The sequence below is a fragment of the Sitophilus oryzae genome, unplaced genomic scaffold (genome assembly GCF_002938485.1).
Source record: "Sitophilus oryzae breed Bouriz unplaced genomic scaffold, Soryzae_2.0 scaffold_1440_pilon_pilon, whole genome shotgun sequence".
Classification (NCBI taxonomy): Eukaryota; Metazoa; Arthropoda; class Insecta; order Coleoptera; family Curculionidae; genus Sitophilus; species Sitophilus oryzae.
In genome coordinates, this window is record NW_022146105.1 from 183,647 (window position 1) to 203,919 (window position 20,273).

The 20,273-nt window shown below is 30.4% G+C and overlaps 1 protein-coding gene across 5 annotated transcripts in view; it reads left to right on the forward strand.

Annotated features, from left to right (window-relative positions):
• The window catches only part of LOC115876603 (neuronal acetylcholine receptor subunit alpha-7-like), a 44,351-nt gene extending 29,938 nt beyond the window's left edge, over positions 1-14,413 (forward strand). For all 5 annotated transcript variants that reach the window (XM_030892428.1, XM_030892429.1, XM_030892430.1 and 2 more), the window contains 4 exons: positions 5,589-5,664; positions 6,345-6,736; positions 11,718-11,998; positions 13,499-14,413. In XM_030892428.1, the coding sequence (XP_030748288.1) occupies positions 5,589-5,664; positions 6,345-6,736; positions 11,718-11,998; positions 13,499-13,784 (1,035 nt within the window). In that variant the 3' untranslated portion in view covers positions 13,785-14,413. The remainder of the gene's footprint in view (positions 1-5,588; positions 5,665-6,344; positions 6,737-11,717; positions 11,999-13,498) is intronic.
• Positions 14,414-20,273: the final 5,860 nt, after the last annotated feature.

Here is a 20,273-nt window from a genome sequence, read left to right on the forward strand (position 1 = left end):
TTAGACCATTTTAATTATAAAAATTCGAATATTATCTAGTTATTCTAGAACTAGAACTAATTCTAGAACGAATAAAATTATTTTTTTATTTCGTATAACAGTTCCACTGAACACAAGAAGCACAGGTATATTGAAATATGGGTAACAACCGAATGTTTTACATCCGATATATACGCAATGGGTACATACAGGGTACATTAAATTTAAGTAAATACTATATACCCGGTATATATTCAAGTATGTTTATTTGGTTAATTTAACGTACTATAACAAATTTTAACAACTATTTGTTCATTGTTAATCACGTTCTTAATGACATGTTCTCCCTTTTTTTTCTAATGCCTGTCATTTTTGACATATGACACAAACATGTTTCTTTAAATGGAGATCATAGTTGACCATGATTTCATAAAACGCGCCATTTTTTAAGCTTTTCAGGGATATAAGCTATAATATGTTTCTTTAGAAAAATTACCGAGTTATAGCCAATTCTTATAATTTTTAAAGAATTTCACTTAGTTAGCCATGGAATCAAGATCAATCGTCGTCAAATGTGAAACTATCACTTCCAACCTTTGTAAATTAAACTAAACAAATACTGGAAATATGAATTTTTCAAATGAAGAAAAGCGTGAAAGCGTAAAAATCTGAAAGGCGCATATTTATGACCCCACAAGACTGCAATTCTTTCCTCTTTTAACCGACTCTCTATCTTCAGTAGTTTCCGAGATACCCATAAAGAACATCGTAGTAAACTCACCCTATATATAAATATACATTTATATTGTATATCTATACTCTACACTTTCTGAGTATATACCAGGTATATACTCAAATTTCTTTTATATATATATATATATATATATATATATATATACACAAAGAGGAAGTCTTGACCGATCAATTATAACCAAAACTAAGAAGAAAATTCTTGGGGATAGCGGTCTAGAGGCAGGCAAAAATTAAACAATTTATTACAAACGCCGAGCTTTCGAAAAATATATTTCCTTTTTCAAGGCTAAAACATATCACAAAAGTCAACTGAATATAATATAATATTATATAAACTTACTTACTTTTTTTTGCCTCTAGACCGCTATCCCCTTAGTTTTATATATATATATATATATATATATATATATATATATATATATATATATATATATATATATATATATATATATATATATATATATATATATATATATATATTAGGTATTTACCCACAGCCCATTACTAAAAACAACACACCAAAACTACTTTTACTTTAACTAAATACCATAATACTAGCTACTAAATACTTTTACTTTTACACTGGACGCGCTAACTATGTTATTAATATATCATCAGCAGATGATTAAAACTAAGTAGTACTACTAGAAACTAGAAACTACATAAGAAAATAATAACCATATCCAAAAAAATTGTGTTATAAAATGTAAAATGGGGGTGTTAATGTTTTATAAAGAGTTTTAGATCACTTTAATTATAAAAATTCGAATATTATCCAGTTTAGGGAATGCAATCCCGCAAATGCTGGATCCCGCAAATGCGGGATCCCTCTGAGACTCCGCGGGATCAAGATTGCGGGATTTACCGTGCGGGATGCGCGGGATCAACACATTACTAGATAACCGAATCGATCTCGATTAAGATCAAACCGCCTCGTTCCGGGCCGATTCGTCGACGCTCGGAACCTGGGGGATTCCCCTTACGGCTTGGCTATTAAAAATAAATAAAACAAACAGGCTAGTTGTTAGATTTCTTTCTGGCGCATGTGCGTAAGTAAAGAAAAGCGTTTAACTAGTACTTGTGGACAATTTCGTCAAATAAATTGCCGGACATAATTATTGGGACAAGCAAAATTTTAGGGTAAATTTAAAGTTGAATATCTCTTGAACTAAAAAAGATTTTGGGATGTGGTTTGGACCAGGTTTTAGATGAATCTATTGTGATTAAGATGCTGATGTGGTTTTCGAAAATATTTTAGCAAATTCTTGTATACAGGGTGTTTTATAAGAGTGTGAAAATTTGATCAAGAATCTTTTTTACCGCAAATTTACAATTTTTAAAAAAATCGAAATTTTTACCAAGTACGACGAATTTGTATTGAAATTAGAAAAAACAATTTGATTGGTTTTTTAATTTTTTTTTGTTTTAAGGAAAATACGACGTTTTTCGAAAAATATGCATTTTTAGTCATATGTATGGCCCTAAATAGTACAAAAAGCTTTGTACATTCTGCATATGCCAAAAAATTATTGATATAGAGTGTACCTAAAAGCAGATAACTAACACAAGTTAAAAAAAAACTTCAATCAGAATAATATTTTTATTCATAAAATAAGTAGATAAATTATAATAAAATTTAAGTTTATTTAATATTAAATATATTTTTTGAACCACGGTGTCCAAATTTCTGTACAGCTAGTTTATGATATAGGCTATATCAATATATTGTGGGCCTATGCAAAATGTACAATGCCTTTTGTACCATTTAGGACCCAATGTATGACTACTGTTTACAGTCCCGCAATTTTGCGGATCCGCGGGATTGATTGCTTTAATCCCGCGGGTTTGCGGGATTGATATTTTGGTGCGGGATTGCATTCCCTAATCCAGTTTAACAGTTAATAACTTATCTAGAACGAGTAAAATTGAATTTTCTTTATTTCGTATCATTATCGTGTTTCATTACAGCCGAGAAGCACAGAAACAAATATAAAACAAGATTAAACGTCTCGTTTGTCGAAATCAAACTATTTAGAGGAAAGCCAAATACATCCATCCGTTTGCTACTTTTGCACGAAATTCCAGATGAATTCGAGAAATCCACTGCCACAACGGTAATTAAAATTAATGAAGTTACCGATGGCAACTTTGCTCAAAAGTTAAAACTTGAGGATCACAAATTTTGGTCTATATTAAATATCTTTCAAACTTAATTATGTTTAGTATTCCCCTCCAAACATTGTAACTATACCGCTGTGTAACTTTCATCCGATTTAATGGAGTTTACCACGTTAGAATTCTTCGCACTATATATATTTTGGCAGCGTAATACTTTGGAACAGCTATTAATTATATTAAGTGTCCACACTAGCATGACCTATTGCCTTTTCTGGCCAACTCTAACACGAACAAAAGTTAAATATAGAAGTTCTCTCTGATTGCATTCAATAACAGAAACAAATGTACTGAAATGGAATCAAAGATTAAACTTCTTACAGTATGGTGGAATAAAACTAGACTTAAGTTGATATAAAAAGAATCTATTTATATAAGAAGCCCAAACTTTTACTTTTAAAGTATTGTTTGAATGAAAAACTACAATATTTTGTTTTCCATAAAAAAAAATTAATTAAAATCACGCACTCAATTTTGACAAGGACTTGCTATCGATATGTGATAAATAACCACCAATAAAATCGAACACAATTCAATTATAGTATGTAATAAAATTTGTTAGAAACAATATCAACATAATATATATCGCCGAATTTGTTGTCAATTTCATACTTTTCAACACAAGGGAAATTTGCAGTGGGATTCTGTTTAATGTGATTTATTATACATGAGCCCATTTCAAATTAATTTGATGTTGTTTTGTATGCAATTTTGTTATTACATCATCGATTATTATAATATAATGTTTCCGCAATAAATATTAATCGAAATATGATTAATATAGATTGTTTATTGAAAATAATTCCTTCTATCTCAAAATAAAATATTATTTGCCCTGTATATACTGTATAAACCCTTTGAGGGATACGGTAAGCTTAAATCTATATCGATTTTGAATTAATACTGACATGTGATTGCTAAAAACTCCTACGGCTATAGCTTTCAAAAAAATATCTGCTTAATGAGATGAAATTTAATCGCTTTTTATCTCCTCTCTTTTTGATTATTTTTTAAGTAATTTAAATAAAGGTTTAAAAAACAAAAAAATATTTCTATTGTTTTTAAGAATATATGAATATGAATGTTATCAAATATGACTGTATAAAATCTAAAATGCTTTAAGTAAAGTGAACTAATATGTGTTATAAATCATTTAAGAAATATATATTTATAAAGCTGTAATTCGCCATGTTAAAATAGTAAGAAATTATCATATAATCTACTTCATATGTGAAAAAAATGGTACATCGATTTTACAGGATAATAGTAGAGTAACTTTCATCTCATATAACAGACTTTTTTACTTTATAATCTATATCCATCTAAATGTTGAGTTTATCAAATCAGCAACCGTAGAATAGTCGTACATCTAACGGAATTTATATGGCACATTCGGAGATAAAAAATGATCAAGACTTATTAAATTGGACCAGATATATTAGAGTGTCACTTCCGGCTACATTAGTTACTTTTTTCCATTTCCCTTTTGTCTCAAAGGAGAAGCAGTTTGTGGACCCTGAAAGGAATGTGCCGGGTTTAACAGTATTGATTTTGAATTTGTGCTGACATCTCATGGCTCGAAATGCATGCTTCTTTAGCCCCATTCCATAAGCCCTATACAAAAACCAGAAAACTGCAATTTTTCGTTAAAATATCAGCAGGATATTACAGAGTTTCAAGAAAGAATCCTGGAATATTTTATTTATTTTAGTATGAGAAACAGCTGCAGTTGTACGTTGATTTTTTTGCTTGGTAAATTTTAAGATATACCGAGTAACAAAAATAAGAGAACACCTATATATTTATTCATAATGTTTTAATAATTTTTTGTGTACATGATGGCAGCTTCTGACTTAGCAAGCGATTATGTTTTCAGCTCTATCAGAAAACTTAATGGAAGATTTGGGTCAATAGTGTGTTGGTGACCACCTTGCCTGAGCAAAGTTCCAATAAAGCGGTCGATTTTCCCCTGGGGTATTACATATGGTTGCCTAACATATAGCTGCTAAAGTCTGCGGAGGGTGTTCTAAATTCGACAGCTTTCGACACATCATGTTCCAGACATATTTTACCATATGTATAATGGCACTCTCATAACGCCGACAGTGTCATGAACATGAAGTTCTCTTAGAAACTTTGGATTGCATCTTTCACAAAGTTGTTTTCTTATCCTTGCCCGGCCATCGTGCATCCCCATTCAAACGCAAGATTCGTCAATAAGACCACATAGTTTTATTCCCGATCCCATTGAATTTTCTAACTACACCACTCTGCAGCACCCAATGCGATCGATATAAAAAAAGCCAAAACGTCGGATTTGGCGAATAGCTCTTCTTATTCTTGAAACTCTGATCTGCAATTCGATCTCTGAGAGCCAAAATTCTTAATGGACGATCTTGAAGCGCTGTGATTCCGGACACTCTGGCTCTATACCCTCGCCGTTATTCAGTCCACATCCGACAGCACTGTAGTATGGCGCTTAGAAATATGTTGGTTCTTCTAAAAAATGGGGTGTCCGAGCAGTTCTACGCACCCAAGGCATTATGGCTACTTCGGAAGCAAGATAAATCAGCTAAATTCTGATTAACAACAATTCTGATAAATATAATAATATATAATTGTTCTCCCTTGCTTGTTAGTCAGTATATGTACGTATTAGAATACTTTTTTCTGTATTTCAGTTGGACTTGCAGCTGCAAGATGATGGTGGAGGTGATATAAGTAATTTCATCACTAATGGAGAGTGGGACCTTCTTGGTAAGATGCCTATTTTCTTATGTCAAAATATTGAAAAATGCCATGCATAACTTATTGATTATAAGCTTTTACACAGATATTATAGAGTTTCGCAGTACATTTAATGAAAATAAATTATCCGGCTGGTTTTCGTACTTTTCGAAAATAGAAAAAATACCAGATGAAATATGTTCCAATAAGTTTCGGAGTTGGAGGCAGTGCGGTGCGGTCGGAACTTTTTCCAATTATAATTAGTTTCCTAATAGTGGGACGGAGAATAATGGGCTGGCTTTGTCGCGTCCAACAATAGACTTAATTTCTCTTGGAAAATACGTGAAAGTCAATGGATTTTATCAATACTATATCAATGCATTCAGATTATACTGCATAATATGATGCACAAGTTGTCTCGTGGCATCATTCGATTATATTTGCATTTCATTTATTTTATCTGGCTTTACGACCAATTCATTATTGATGATTTCAGTCCGTCTATATTTAACGTATTCAAACTGATTATGTCATTAATGTTAATAAACTGCGGACTGACCTAATGGAATTTTGATATGCTGTTCATAATCGATTTAGAATTTACCACTCATTTCATTAGTAAGTTAATAAAGAAATATATATTTTTATATCAGATTCATTATTCAAAAAAGTGTGTCTCATACACTGACGAGTTATGAAATTTGTTGCAGGTGTTCCAGGTAAAAGAAACGAATTGTATTACAACTGTTGCCCTGAGCCCTACATCGACATCACTTTCGTTATTATAATACGCCGTAGGACCCTTTACTATTTTTTTAATCTGATAGTGCCCTGTGTTTTGATCGCATCGATGGCCGTCTTGGGATTTACCCTGCCGCCCGATTCCGGGGAAAAATTGTCGCTGGGAGTCACCATTCTGTTGTCTCTCACCGTTTTCCTCAATATGGTGGCAGAGACCATGCCAGCCACCTCGGAGGCTGTTCCCCTCCTCGGAACGTATTTCAACTGTATCATGTTCATGGTAGCCTCATCGGTCGTATCCACCATTCTTATTTTGAATTATCACCACAGAAATGCAGATACGCATATTATGTCACCGTGGGTAAGTAAAATATTTTTTTTTCAGTACTGTGTTCTAAGCTTTGTTCTATTTTTTTTTAAATTTAGATTGGACGCGCACAGAAAATTTTAGTAGCGCAAAAGAGTTTTGTCAAAAATGTTTTTAACTAAAACTGTTTAATTCAATTGATGATTACAGATAGATTTATCATTAAATCGGATAGTTTGGAGAAAATACCCAATTTTTTTCCTCAAGTAGAGATTCTAAAAATATATTTTCCTAAATACATAACTATTTAATTTAAAAGACTTTTGTACAATTAAGCTGAAAATATTAAAGATAATCTTCAAACTAAATCAGAGCTTTTAAAAATATATTTCAAAATAATACCTTAATCTCCCTAGGCCACGGGATTTATTCTGATCTATTTATTATATTTTCATCCTCGTATATTATCTACTTAAAACGTAAAGCCGTAAAAAAATATTAATTTTTCTGTTTAAAATCAAAATAAAACAACTATAGAAAAAATATTTCTCTATGCAAATAGGCTTTTCATTAATGTTATGGCTACATAATTCCTATTTATAGTCAGTGGTGGGAAACCACTTTAAAATTGAAATCCCATAGGTCGCACCTCATTTAGCAACACACTATATCATTGTAATTACAGTTTAAATAATTAACATGTGTTCTGCTAATTTTACTTAAAATGATTGATAACGGTTTAATAAATAGACGTATTACACGGTACGGATTTCAAGAACTTGTTTATTTATTGTCAAACGTAATAAGTAACAACTAAAAGCAACATATGAGTTATAAAAAATAGAATGACACAAATAACATCGCATAAATTTATATTATTTTCCGGTTTCGTTCCCGATAAGAAACTTTTCCACGTTTATTATAAGAAAATATTTAATAACGTTCATGATATATGATCAGATATGTCGTTAAAATTTATGTTTAACACTCCAAACTTCTGTTATTTCTACCTTACGTAAAATCATGATAAACTGCTGGTCATTTGATACGCCACAACCAATTTAAAATAAACAGATTATAAAGTAATTTTTGATATATGATTTATTTTTTAACATTTAAAAATTATTTTCATACTCATAATTATTTTTAATAATAAGATAATAATAATCTGTAATTCCTTTACAAATTTGATACGAAACATTTAAAAATCCTCACAACGAATGGAATATATATATTTAAATAACAAGAACAATTCGAGGCGAATAGGTTCATTTAGCCAGTGTTCGCCTAATTTAAATTTAAAAGCAAACACCAGGCAAGCGGGAACAATCAGCGAACTAAATCGATAGATCGTTTCTTTTTACTGTTTTTTCTTCAAAGTAGATAATAAATTAAGTTGATTTACTATTAATGAAAATCGTTGTATCGCGTCAGAAAAAATTCACGAAGCACACCCATTGAAAATGAATGGAAATTAAAATTTCATAAATACAAATGAAAGATTTACGTCTCTCCGTGTTAAATGTTTTTAGATATAAACGGTGGAATGACTAGAGTGGATATAATAATATTTAATTAATATGTTTTCAAAAATGTGTTTTTTTCAAAAATACAATACAACAGATAGAAATAAAAAAATGTTCCTATAAAGATATGCCCTAAAATGCTTCCTGAGGAAGTTACAGCCCTTACTGCTCTCATTTGAAACGTTTTGGAATTATTTAATAAGTTCATGTTGGGTGTGTAACTACATTGTTTATTGTTTTAATACACTCCATTTAAATTACTACTAATTACCTCATCATTTTATTAATACTAAAATCGACTCACCGTAATCTTTATACCCTGCTGGCAAGCGAACCTTTAGGTCGGCGTTTACATATGTATAGGAGTGAGTCGTTATGGCAATTTAGTAAGTCGGAGTTAGCAAAAATACGAAGTATCTATTACATAACTACTTAATCTGACGCTAGATTCCATGCGCTTGGGAAAATACTCGCCTTGTTTCAAATTCAGTACATCTTATTTTACTAAGCGTGTTGACCGTACTCTTCGTACACATGAAAACCGGCACCCAAGACCAGAAATGCCGACCCTTAGTATATAAACGCAAATATTTTGAAAACCGTTCACCTTTTCGAACCAAACGAAATGCACTTTTCTTACGTAAAAAAGTCCTAGCTTTTTAAGTTATTTGTTGAAATTACTGTATCCATTAAAATAAAAAAATACCACCAGTACTACCCCCTACCCTAATAGAAATTACACTTTCAGAACTGTGAATTAGCAATAAAATATGTGTAACAATAATAAATTTCAAGAAAAACGGTTCACCAAGGTCTAAAAAATAAACAAAATATCTAGCTTTTTAAGTTATTTGTTGAAATTACTGTATCCATTAGAATAAAAAAATACCACCAGTACTACCCCCTACCCTAATAGAAATTACACTTTCAGAACTGTTAATTAGCAATAAAATATGTGTAACAATAATAAATTTCAAGAAAAACGGTTAACCAAGGTCTAAAAAATAAACAAAATATCTAGCTTTTTAAGTTATTTGTTGAAATTACTGTATCCATTAGAATAAAAAAATACCACCAGTACTACCCCCTACCTTAATAGAAATTACACTTTCAGAACTGTTAATTAGCAATAAAATATATGTAACAATAATAAATTTCAAGAAAAACGGTTCACCAAGGTCTAAAAAATAAACAAAATATCTAGCTTCTTAAATTATTTGTTGAAATTACTGTATCCATTAGAATAAAAAAATACCACCAGTACTACCTCCTACCCTAATAGAAATTACACTTTCAGAACTGTTAATTAGCAATAAAATATGTGTAACAATAATAAATTTCAAGAAAAACGGTTCACCAAGGTCTAAAAAATAAACAAAATATATTATTCATCATTTCGGGGGCTGTAATTTCCTCGAAGAGCATTTTGGGGCATATGTTCATAAGGACTAAAGTATGGTACACTATTTTTTTGTTACTATTATGTTATTATATTAGGGTGCATCCATTAATTACGAGGCGAGAGGGGCTCAGGAGGGGGGTGTCCAGCCGAATCTAACTAAATCTCACGTAAAAGAAAGAGGAGGTTTTTGGCAAATATCACGTATTTTTTTTCGATCAAAAGAATATTGTTACGTTTTTCGTCGGTTCCGTGTGGATAGAAAGTCACAATTTATTTAAACACATTTTATTTAACACTAATTAACAAAAACAATAACGATAAAAGACTTAAAGAACTATTTATAACTATATTTACAAACTTATTTATCTACCGTATTTATTTAGAGCAAAAACAAGAAGCCTCGACGGTAGCACACTGTAGTTTATTATCGTCTGTCTCTTGCGCACCGGCGTCGGTATATATATAGGCGTGCGACGGAGTCTAGAACGGTCTGGGCGGTGCTAGAGAATTCTTAGCCGCTGTGTTCTCGAGTTTCTAGGCTCTTCTAGGTCATATTAAAGCGGGACTGGTTTCGCAACAATATTGTAAAAATGTAAGAAAATCAAATTAATTTAAAGTAAAACATGTTTCTACATACTAAAAATAATAAAACCTCCCCATATTGAGTTTTTTTAAATAAATCCAACGCATTTATATTCAAAATACATATTTTTAAAGATCTCACGTGAGACTGTCGAGATAACCCTCTCGATATTTCATCAGGATGTGTGAGAGGGGGGATTCTCAAAAACGTTATTAATGGTGGCACCCTTACTACGAGGGGTTTCTTTTATATTTTGCATATAGATGTAGAAAAAAAAACACTAAATAACTTTTAAACAGTATTATTTTTCGAACTATCCTCCTAGGAGAGGAATGCATTTTTGCATCCCTTGTAACCAATTCCGAAAGCAGTTATTCCACTCGCTTGTGTTTTTGAAGATGCTGACTGCATCTGCTGGGGAGTGGAACCTTTAACCACGCAGTTCATTCTTAATTTTTGGAAAAGTAAAAAGGTCGTTTGGACTTAGGTCGGGACTGTATGGAGGATGGTCTAACAATTCGATGTTTTCTTGCTTCAAAAACACAATTGCTTTTGGAGCGGTATGGAGACTTGCATTATTCTGGTAGAGGAGCATTCGTCGTTCAGGGTTGTTTTTTCGAAACTTAGCAATTACTTCCGGCAAACAAATAGATATGTGCCAATCAGCAGTAACAGTTCTTTGATTTTGCAGAGGAATTGTTGCTACATGACCCGCTTTTGAGACAAATGTCGCCGCCATCTTTTTGGAGAACTTTGAGAACAGATATCTTTCGTCGGTTTGGGTTCATCTCGGAACACCCAAACAGCCGATTAACGTTTATTTTTGGGTTCATAAGTGTAAATTCAGGATTCATTACTACTGACAAAATACGGTATATAGTATATATTTTTTGAGTTTCCCGCTTTAAACCAGTGTACAATTTTTTGCCACCAATTGACTCTACTACTAAACTATTTTTTTACAGATAATTCTTCCTGTAAAATTTTTTGAGTTGAGGTCTTTGAAATTCTCATTGATGCTTCTATTTTACGATATGTGACATGTCGTCGATATGTGACATATGTGACATGATGCTTCTATTTTACGATATGTGACATGTCAATTTGTTTGGATCAGCTTAGGGAGAGCATCGACGTTTTCCTGGGTTACTGTCGTCTAAGACTAATCCGTCCACGTATAAATTCTCCATACCAAAGATAAATTGTCGACTTATGTGGTGGTTCATTTGTCAACTGTCTTCGAAAATTGTAAAAAAATTTCCGCGAAAATTTTCTCGATTTAGCTCCATTTTTCGACTGATTCGTGGACTTAACAATTCAGTTTAGGTACAGCTTTAAACGAAGCGGTCGAAAACTTCGGCGTTGAGTTAATTAAGGATGATAGCTAATTATGACATTTGATATATGTTCACAGGCGCCTACTTCGTTTCTATTTGCAAAATATAACAGACAAATCTTGTAGTGACTAGCTGGGATAATAATAGATGTATATCTCAGATGGCAATTTCTTATATTTCCCTCAAGGTAAGACTGGTTTTCCTAACATGGTTGCCCAAGATCTTGCTGATGCACAGACCGGGACAGAACAATGGAGGGGGTGGCAGCGCCTACTCCAGCCCACCTCGACCCTCCTCAGTGCAAGCTGATAGAAAGACAATAAATTTTCCCGATGTGGAAATGAAAGAACGCTCCTCGAAAAGCCTGCTCGCCAACGTGCTGGACATCGATGACGACTTTCGGCACAACTACAGGGGCGGAGGAACGCCTACGCCACTGCCTGCCACCTTTTTTAGGGCAGTTTATAGGTCAGTATCGTTTTCCTAACATTTATTTTGATCCTAGCGAACAACAAGTTAGCGCAATGTAGATCGACATTTAACATAGAAGAGATTTAAATATTATCAATAAAATTTCAGCATGAGCTAATGGAATATATTTTTCTTAGCTAGAATAAAAATAGTAAACTAATTCTAAAGTTCTGTCGAGTGAATTAAAAAAAAATTGAAATAGACATTTTAAATTAGTGCATTAGGGATAAGGAAAAGAATAGTCTTGGCAATTTGGGCACAGAAAACACTGTTTGCGAACTCGAGCTAAAACATTAAATTGTTTCTGGCAGACCTGTGCCGAAACTTTATAGGAAACAAAGCTAGCTAAAACTTTCTCCCCTCCTCGAATAGAATTTAATCTTTGAAACCTAATTACTTAAGGTTGCAAAACATGTCTTATTCAGGTCTATACTGACAAACTGCGGACTTTGCAACAAGATCATTATGTGTTTATTGTTTGCTGATTATGTTTGCTTTTGTCTAAAGCACAATAGAAAACGGTATTGTTTAATTTAATTTGATTTTGATGGGAGTTTAAAATTTCTTTCTCTTTGTTCCAAACATAAAATAATAAATCTCTCGACACTTCGATGAGCTTACTTATAAAATACTTAATTTACTCATAACAATTTAAGTTTTATTAACTTTCCTTATTTATAGGGTTTTCATGCGTCCGAATTTTTCCAGGATGATCCGGAATTTGAAAAAATGTCCGGAAAATCTAACCGTAAAATCACTTGACTTTGTTGAATATTTTAATTGTTAAGATGTCACATATCTACTTAACCGACATTGTTCGAAAGTACCTTATCTGGATAATTTTTCAGCTTCAATGTACTCGTCGATGTGAATTGTGAATTATTTGTCTGTATTTTGTTATGATTATGTCGTGCGCTTTATGAATATAAGTCTCTCCAACGATCCATGTCAGTGACTGTGATTTTAATACACAAGTAAATTATATTTTCGGTCAATTTTTGAATATCATCGGTCGAAATTTTCTCTGACTCGTTGGACAGACATCAGCTCATGCTAATTGAATATGCAGCGGGTAAATTGGTTTGGAAGTATCGATATATAACGTGCCATATTTACTATTACCAGTAAAATTAAGCATTCTTTAATAAGGTCAAAACAAAAGTGTGTAGTATCAAAAGTGATAATCCAATTCTGATGACATTTGTAACGTATATAGTATAAATCTTAGTACTGTTCACAAAGGCAAAAGAGTATACTTAAAAGATACAACAATTCTCTTTGTCAGGTTGTTCTCTCGTTCGAAAAACTTTACATAAATCAATTTATTGTCCGGATTAATAACTGGTTGATAAATTTTTAGTCGGATTTTGACGGAATTCAGAACTCACTTGTTCAAAAACTTCTATAGAAACTCTAATTATATATGACCAAATCACCGATTTTAAACTTGTTCGGCTTCCTTTACGGTTACCGTAACACCCGAAATTTTTCTTTCAGGAATAACGAAGAGAGCAACAATGGTGGTGGCCCCAGACTACAAGAACAAGGCATCGTATCAAGTCATACGTGCATCAGTGCAGACTATGAACTAGCCATGATCCTAAAAGAAATCCGATTTATAACTGATCAAATGCGCAAAGAAGACGAGGCTCACAGCATAACGAGAGATTGGCAGTTCGCTGCCATGGTAGTCGATAGACTGTGCCTTATAATATTCACTTTATTTACGATTATCGCAACATTAGCGGTGTTATTTTCTGCACCCCATATCATCGTGTCGTAGCTGCCGTAGCTACCCGTCCTGCAGAGAACTTTATCGAAAATCAGTCTACTTGTGTGCGTACTATCAATGGAGCAAGTTGAATCGGTATTCCCGTAAGTAGTAGCAAATCTATAAAACAGATCAAGCTTTAATCTCCGTTATACCTTTCCAATCCTGTATCACCTTCTAGGTATTCTACAGAATCAGGGGTCTTAAAATGTAAACCCTCCAGAAAGAGCTATACACAAGGTGTCCCGATATTCCGTGGACATAGAACTAACACGTATTTTTGTAATCAAAATAAGTTCATTAGATCACAGTTTACCTCTATACAAAAAGTGCGGTATCAATCAAAAATAAACTCGAACGTTAATTAATTTAAAAATTTTCTAAAGCTTATTATCAAATATGATTTGTGATACTAACATAAAATTCCATATTTTCGCCATTTTTATAAAACATATTTTTGTAAGTCAGCTTCTGACCAAACATTTTCTTTCCTTAAAAAATATGTGCGGTGGCGTTTTTTTTAGAAGAGACAAAAATGTACGGAAAAAAAAACGATCGTCGGTGGAGTTGAGGTGAAAGTCAAATGTTTAAGCACTTAGCAAAACATTGGCCCCAAATCTCATTGAAATCGGAATAACGGTTAAAATATCTTAAAAAATATGTTTTGCCCTCTAACGGACAAACAAAGCACTTTTGTATGCATATAAATTGTGTCCAATGAACTTTTCTTGATTCCAAAAATACGTAGTAGTTTTATGTCTACGGAATATTGGGACACCCTGTATAAATCCTGTATTTCAGAGAATTAGTTTAAAAATATGAAATTTTATTAAAAATAAAGAGAAATTAAATAAGATTTAAGCTTGATATGAGGTTTTTATGGTATAGGACTTTGGTTAATACTTGGGCTTCTTAGAAGAGTTTTTTAATACCCTTGAGATTTTTGCTTTAATGCACTTTTTCTACTCCGCGCTGATGAATACATTTTTTTAATAATATTAAGACTGGCCGTTTCTAGAAATACATCAATAATCTGTTTTCTCTGATAAGTCCTTGTATTATACTCCCAAATCTAGGGCCTGTAGATAATACTGGTTGAAACAATGATTGGTCAAGAAATATTTTTGGCCCGGGTAGCTCTAATTTCATAGAACAAAATAATCAGTTGTTGTGAGCTGAGAACAAACTAATAATTTTTATAACACTCATTTTATATGCAAAACGCAACATATCCTCTTAACATCCACAAATTTTTTTTCACAAATCATTGTTTTAATCTAAATTACTTTTGTAAAATTCTTGTACAGTTTACAAATACAATTATTGTAATAATTATGTTTATTCTTTATTGGAAATAATTTAATTCAAGAGTTTTCATCAAAATAAAGTGGTCAAGCAACTGTTTTTTTATACATAGGTTGTGCTAACGAAGTACAAATTTAGGTTGTGCCTCTATAATAGAGAAGCGCTTAAAATGATTCGGTCATTCGGAAAACAACAAACACTTTGAATAATAGATTTATCATTAGCAACTAAATTACTTTCGAAAAAATTATTCGATCTGTTGATTGACCACTTTTTCTATTCAATTCAATTAAAAAGAAACACCAATACTGTCTTGGCGGATCCGTCAATTCAACTTGTTGACACGGAGTGACAAATATGACGTTACAAAAAAGGGTGTAGCCGAACAAAGAAATTATTCTATTATAGCGGGAAATTTTTATATCCAAAACATTTTTTTTGTATCCAAGTTACTAGAAGTATAACACAATCATTCTGTGATATATCAAGTTATTGGATTAGTTAGCTTGTATCACATTTCGGCTTAATTTTTGAAGGCTTGTTAAGTTTATTTTTCAAATAAATCGTCAATTTTTAGATAGAAGAGTGAAGATTTTTCGCTTTTATAAACTGTAAATACAAATTAGGTTTTTGATTAGTATTTTTGTTTTGATTCATTTCAGAGATATTGCGCAAGCTTAACAAGTCTTTCTAATAAACACTATGATTAACTATAGTATTACCTGCATATCCGTATCAAATAGTAATGTCATAACTTATTTTTTCAATTTATAATAGTAAAAAAAACCATGATTAGTTTTAAAATATTAATAGTTAATAGATATTAAGTTGTTATTTTTTTAACCTACTGAGAGGCTGAAACCTGAACAAAAAATAATAATAAATGTTAAAATCCTATATAACTAAAAAATAAAATAAAAAGCATAATCGGAAAATAAAAAGTCTTTTCAGAAAAAAATATTTTTTAAAATTTGTTTGATTTAGTTCATTTAAAATAGTAAAATTTATAAACTAAGTATTGGCATTACGAATTTTAATTATATACCTTCTCTAAGGTCTTTGAAAAATAAGATTTTTTATATAGATCACTATACAGATATTTTTATTTTAAAGGATAAGTTAAAGATAATATAATTTATTTATTATATTTATTATTTTTTCCCATTAACTATTAAAATTATTTATATACATTAATAGAAAAATCTATTTTTTCAAAGATATGTTTAATATTGATAGCCCTTTAAAAAAATTGATGATTTGTAATTCAAAAAATGCAAAGATTAATAAAAAAAATTGCCTTATTTATAAAAATATGGCGTATGCACTTAAAATTCACGAAATTAATAGATAATAATTTTATTAAAAATAAAATTAAAATTTAAAAATGTGTATGAAAGACAAGTCATCAAAAAAATAGGGCTTTTAATATAATGTAACAATTATTAATCAGAATGCAAATAATTATTGGAACAAGATCATACAAGTTTCTTACATACAAGCCGTTTTGTAAATAGCAATGATTAGTTAAAGAACCTCATAAACAAAAAAAAAACTTATAAAAACATAATTTGTACGTGTAAAACTGAATTTTAAATAAACTATAAACTTTCATAAAGATTTGTTAACTCTATTAAATATATATATACATATATATATATATATATATATCTAGTACGTTTAAAAAGTAAATAAATTAAAAGTAGTGTTTTATAGAACATGTTGTTAATTATATTAATAGTGTTTTTTTAATTATAAATCTATTAGACAGCTCCTCAAAATAATGTTAAACCCCACTCGATTAGTTAGAATACTTTAAACAGCTAGGAAAGCAATATATAATTTTCTGTTTTTCAATATAACAACTGTTTAAAGTATTCTCGTAGTCTAATAATCTAGGTTCCCTTTTTCTATTAAAACCTCAGAAAGAAAATTAAAAAATACACCAATTATAAACCTCAAATAAGACAGAGCAAATTAAAAAATTGTTCTTATTATAAATAAAAGAAAGGGAACGTAGATAATAAACAATCCAACAAACAATAAACTAATTTTTTTCAATTATTTTCAAAAAATTTAAAAGTCAGGATATATTCACATTATTTTGTGGGCATAAGTCATAAATTAGTGGCCTTAATTTTAGGTCATTTTATAGACTACTGCTCAAAAAAAGAATGTTTTAGACCAGCCAGAATAGTTTCGAACACCTGTTCATATGTACATATATAATTTTTTGGATAGTTAGCCACCATTTTAAATAAATAAATATTTAATTTAATTTACGTCTAATGTGCAAATTATATTCCTTAAAACTATTTTATTTTTACTTCAATATTTAAATGAAATGAATTTTGTAATGTAGAAAGGGTTTAGGATTATATTTTCATGGCCCTAAAAATTCCCTTTCATTGGTGTTGAGCAATAAATTTTGAAGAAAGTGATTTTATGCATTATGCTCATTATAAAGCAATATCCATCTTAGCAGCAATATATAATTTTGTATATACATTTTTTCGTAAAATTATTTTGTTAAGAAATCTTAGCAATTTTAAGCAATAACAAATTATGACATATAAAAATGGTTTGTCTCGTAAGAACATATTTTTTATAAAAAAAATCAAATACTGAAAAATATACTGGCTGTGTTATAATTGAACCTAAACATATTTTAATTCAATTCTAGTCTAATGACCTCTTTCAAAATGGTTATTCACCTGTTAATTAATAATTTTTTACTTGATGCTAATTTAATGTAACAAATATCTACATCGACTGCTTTTAAGCATAATTTAATTGCATATTCTCTAACAGTTTTGTTATGTATATCACTTTACATCAAAATATTCAAGCCTAGAAAATACTATTAGGTTAATTTTGATCCAATTATATCCAACTCGCTTGAGCTATAATCCGGATTCTAAAATATAATCTCGTAGGGCCAATATACGTAGGGTCTGAGCAATTAATAACTTTTAAAATACATTTTAATATTGAAGTAATTCAAGTTATGTTCGTCCCGAGTAAAATTATTTATCTGTAATATAATTATATCTTCCCAAAATAGATTTAATTTAAAAAATATCTTGGAATATTTTTTGCACCGGCTAAGACTACTTTTTCAAATAACGTTAATAATGTAGCATTAGATATTAGGAACTAAGTATAATTATTATTAATTCTAACAGAATGTTTCAGTGATCTATCTCTCTTAACAACCTATATGATTAAACTAAGTGATGTATGATAAAAGGAAAACCCACGAATACCTTTGAAATAATTATAATTACAAATACAAAAAACAATTGTTCGAATTGTTGTGTATAAATAAAACATCTCCATCATTTAAATGAAAATTATTGTTGATTCCATGAATATAAATGTAAAAAATGAATCCGACAATCTTTTTTGTCACATAGCGCAACAGTATTCCGTGACTAAAAGGAATGCTTTAAAAATTAATTACTAAATAATTAATAATTTCTTTATTAATTCTATTGCATCCAAATGCTACATTTCGTAGTGCTGTTTTATATTCTAAACTGTTTGTAACTTCGTTAAAAAGATTTCGATTTAACTTAAAAAAATAAATAAGTTGATTTTCGTATAAGTGTTTTTATTTACCTTAACTGTCTTTGTTTACTTTCAAGCTATATACTTCGGGAATGTCTCTAAATCTAATTATAAGTATTTTTAAAATTAAATCAACTACAAACATTAAGAAGAAAATTGAAAAAATAATAATTCAAAAATATCAACTAAATAGTAAACAAAAGAGTTTTTATATCTCTAGTATTATTTTGTGCAATTTTTCTTAAAAAAAATGAAGGTGTGTTTAAAGTTTCAGATATATAAAACAACAAAAAAATTACAAACCCTAAACAGTCGGTGTTGCCAATGGTCGATCCATCTCCAAACTGAAAATCTGGCTATAAAATGCGTTAGAGACAGATTTAGAGAGTTAAATATGGCGGCGCATACTCTATACAGTCGAAGATGAATCGATTGTGGCGGTGAAATAAAATTGCGGCAAAACTATTCGCTTTGTAGCTTTTCTACTAGGTCCTGTGCGAAAATCTCGAAATTTAACGACAAATTTTCAATAAGAAACATGCAAATCCTCCTTTTTTACAAAGAAAATTACTATAATCCATTTTTTTCCGAGACCTGCGCATACTTTTATGAACTACGATACGCTTTTTCTTTTTGTAAGAAACGATTCAAATTCCCATTCTATTTATAAAACATACATAAAAACAATTACACAAATTTAATTGTACATTATATAAATTAAACTTCAAAACTGCCAATGAAACAGTTGTGTAAATTTATTTTTACGACTAAATATTTAACTTCCCTTTAATTACTTTACATATTGCTCTACACTGCTGTTCTCTTTAAAAGTTAAACAGAAAGTTTATATTATGCGAGCTATGCAAAAGCGGGAATAATTGATTTTAACTTTTAGAATAAAATTCTAAATAAATATATATTATCGTGTATAAAATTATTATAATGTATAAGCCAATGAAAGGCTAAGAAAATGCTATGAGAAAAAAACAAGCCAAAAAGGCATCAATTTTTATCCTTTAAAGAAAATTATGAAAATTTTAGAACTTGTCAGAAATTGCATGTACTTTAGGAATATATAAACGTTTAATGGATTGAATGTTGTGATTTTGTCAAAAAATATATTTGTCTAAACACTTGTTTTTGAAAGATTTTTGATGATGGCTAAAACCTCCCCTATGTCATATCAGAATCAGTCATGATCAAAATGGTATATATTTTCGTACCTTCCAATTAGTAAATACCAATACTTTTACCAAAATCGGTGTTTTGAATTTTTATGAATATAAGTATGAAAATAAGTCGAATAATTGCCCATTTTAGGCTATTTCGGTGTGTAAAGTTTAATTTAATAAAGTTTAATATAATAGTGCTTATTTTCTGAGAAAAATAATTTTATTAGCGTTTGCTACCGAGCGGATTTTAATAATGGTTAAAACTTTGTCTACATCTAAGTACCATATTCGTAAGACTACAAAGGAATATATATTTTTTTATTTTAGACGCCTTATAGTGAATTAATAAACAGTATCTCCGTCAAACCCGGTGACATGTTCAATACCATCAAATTTCCAAACTAGATTTTTGCCAAATCGTGAAATAGCAGAATTCCAAAACCAAAATATTCAAAGT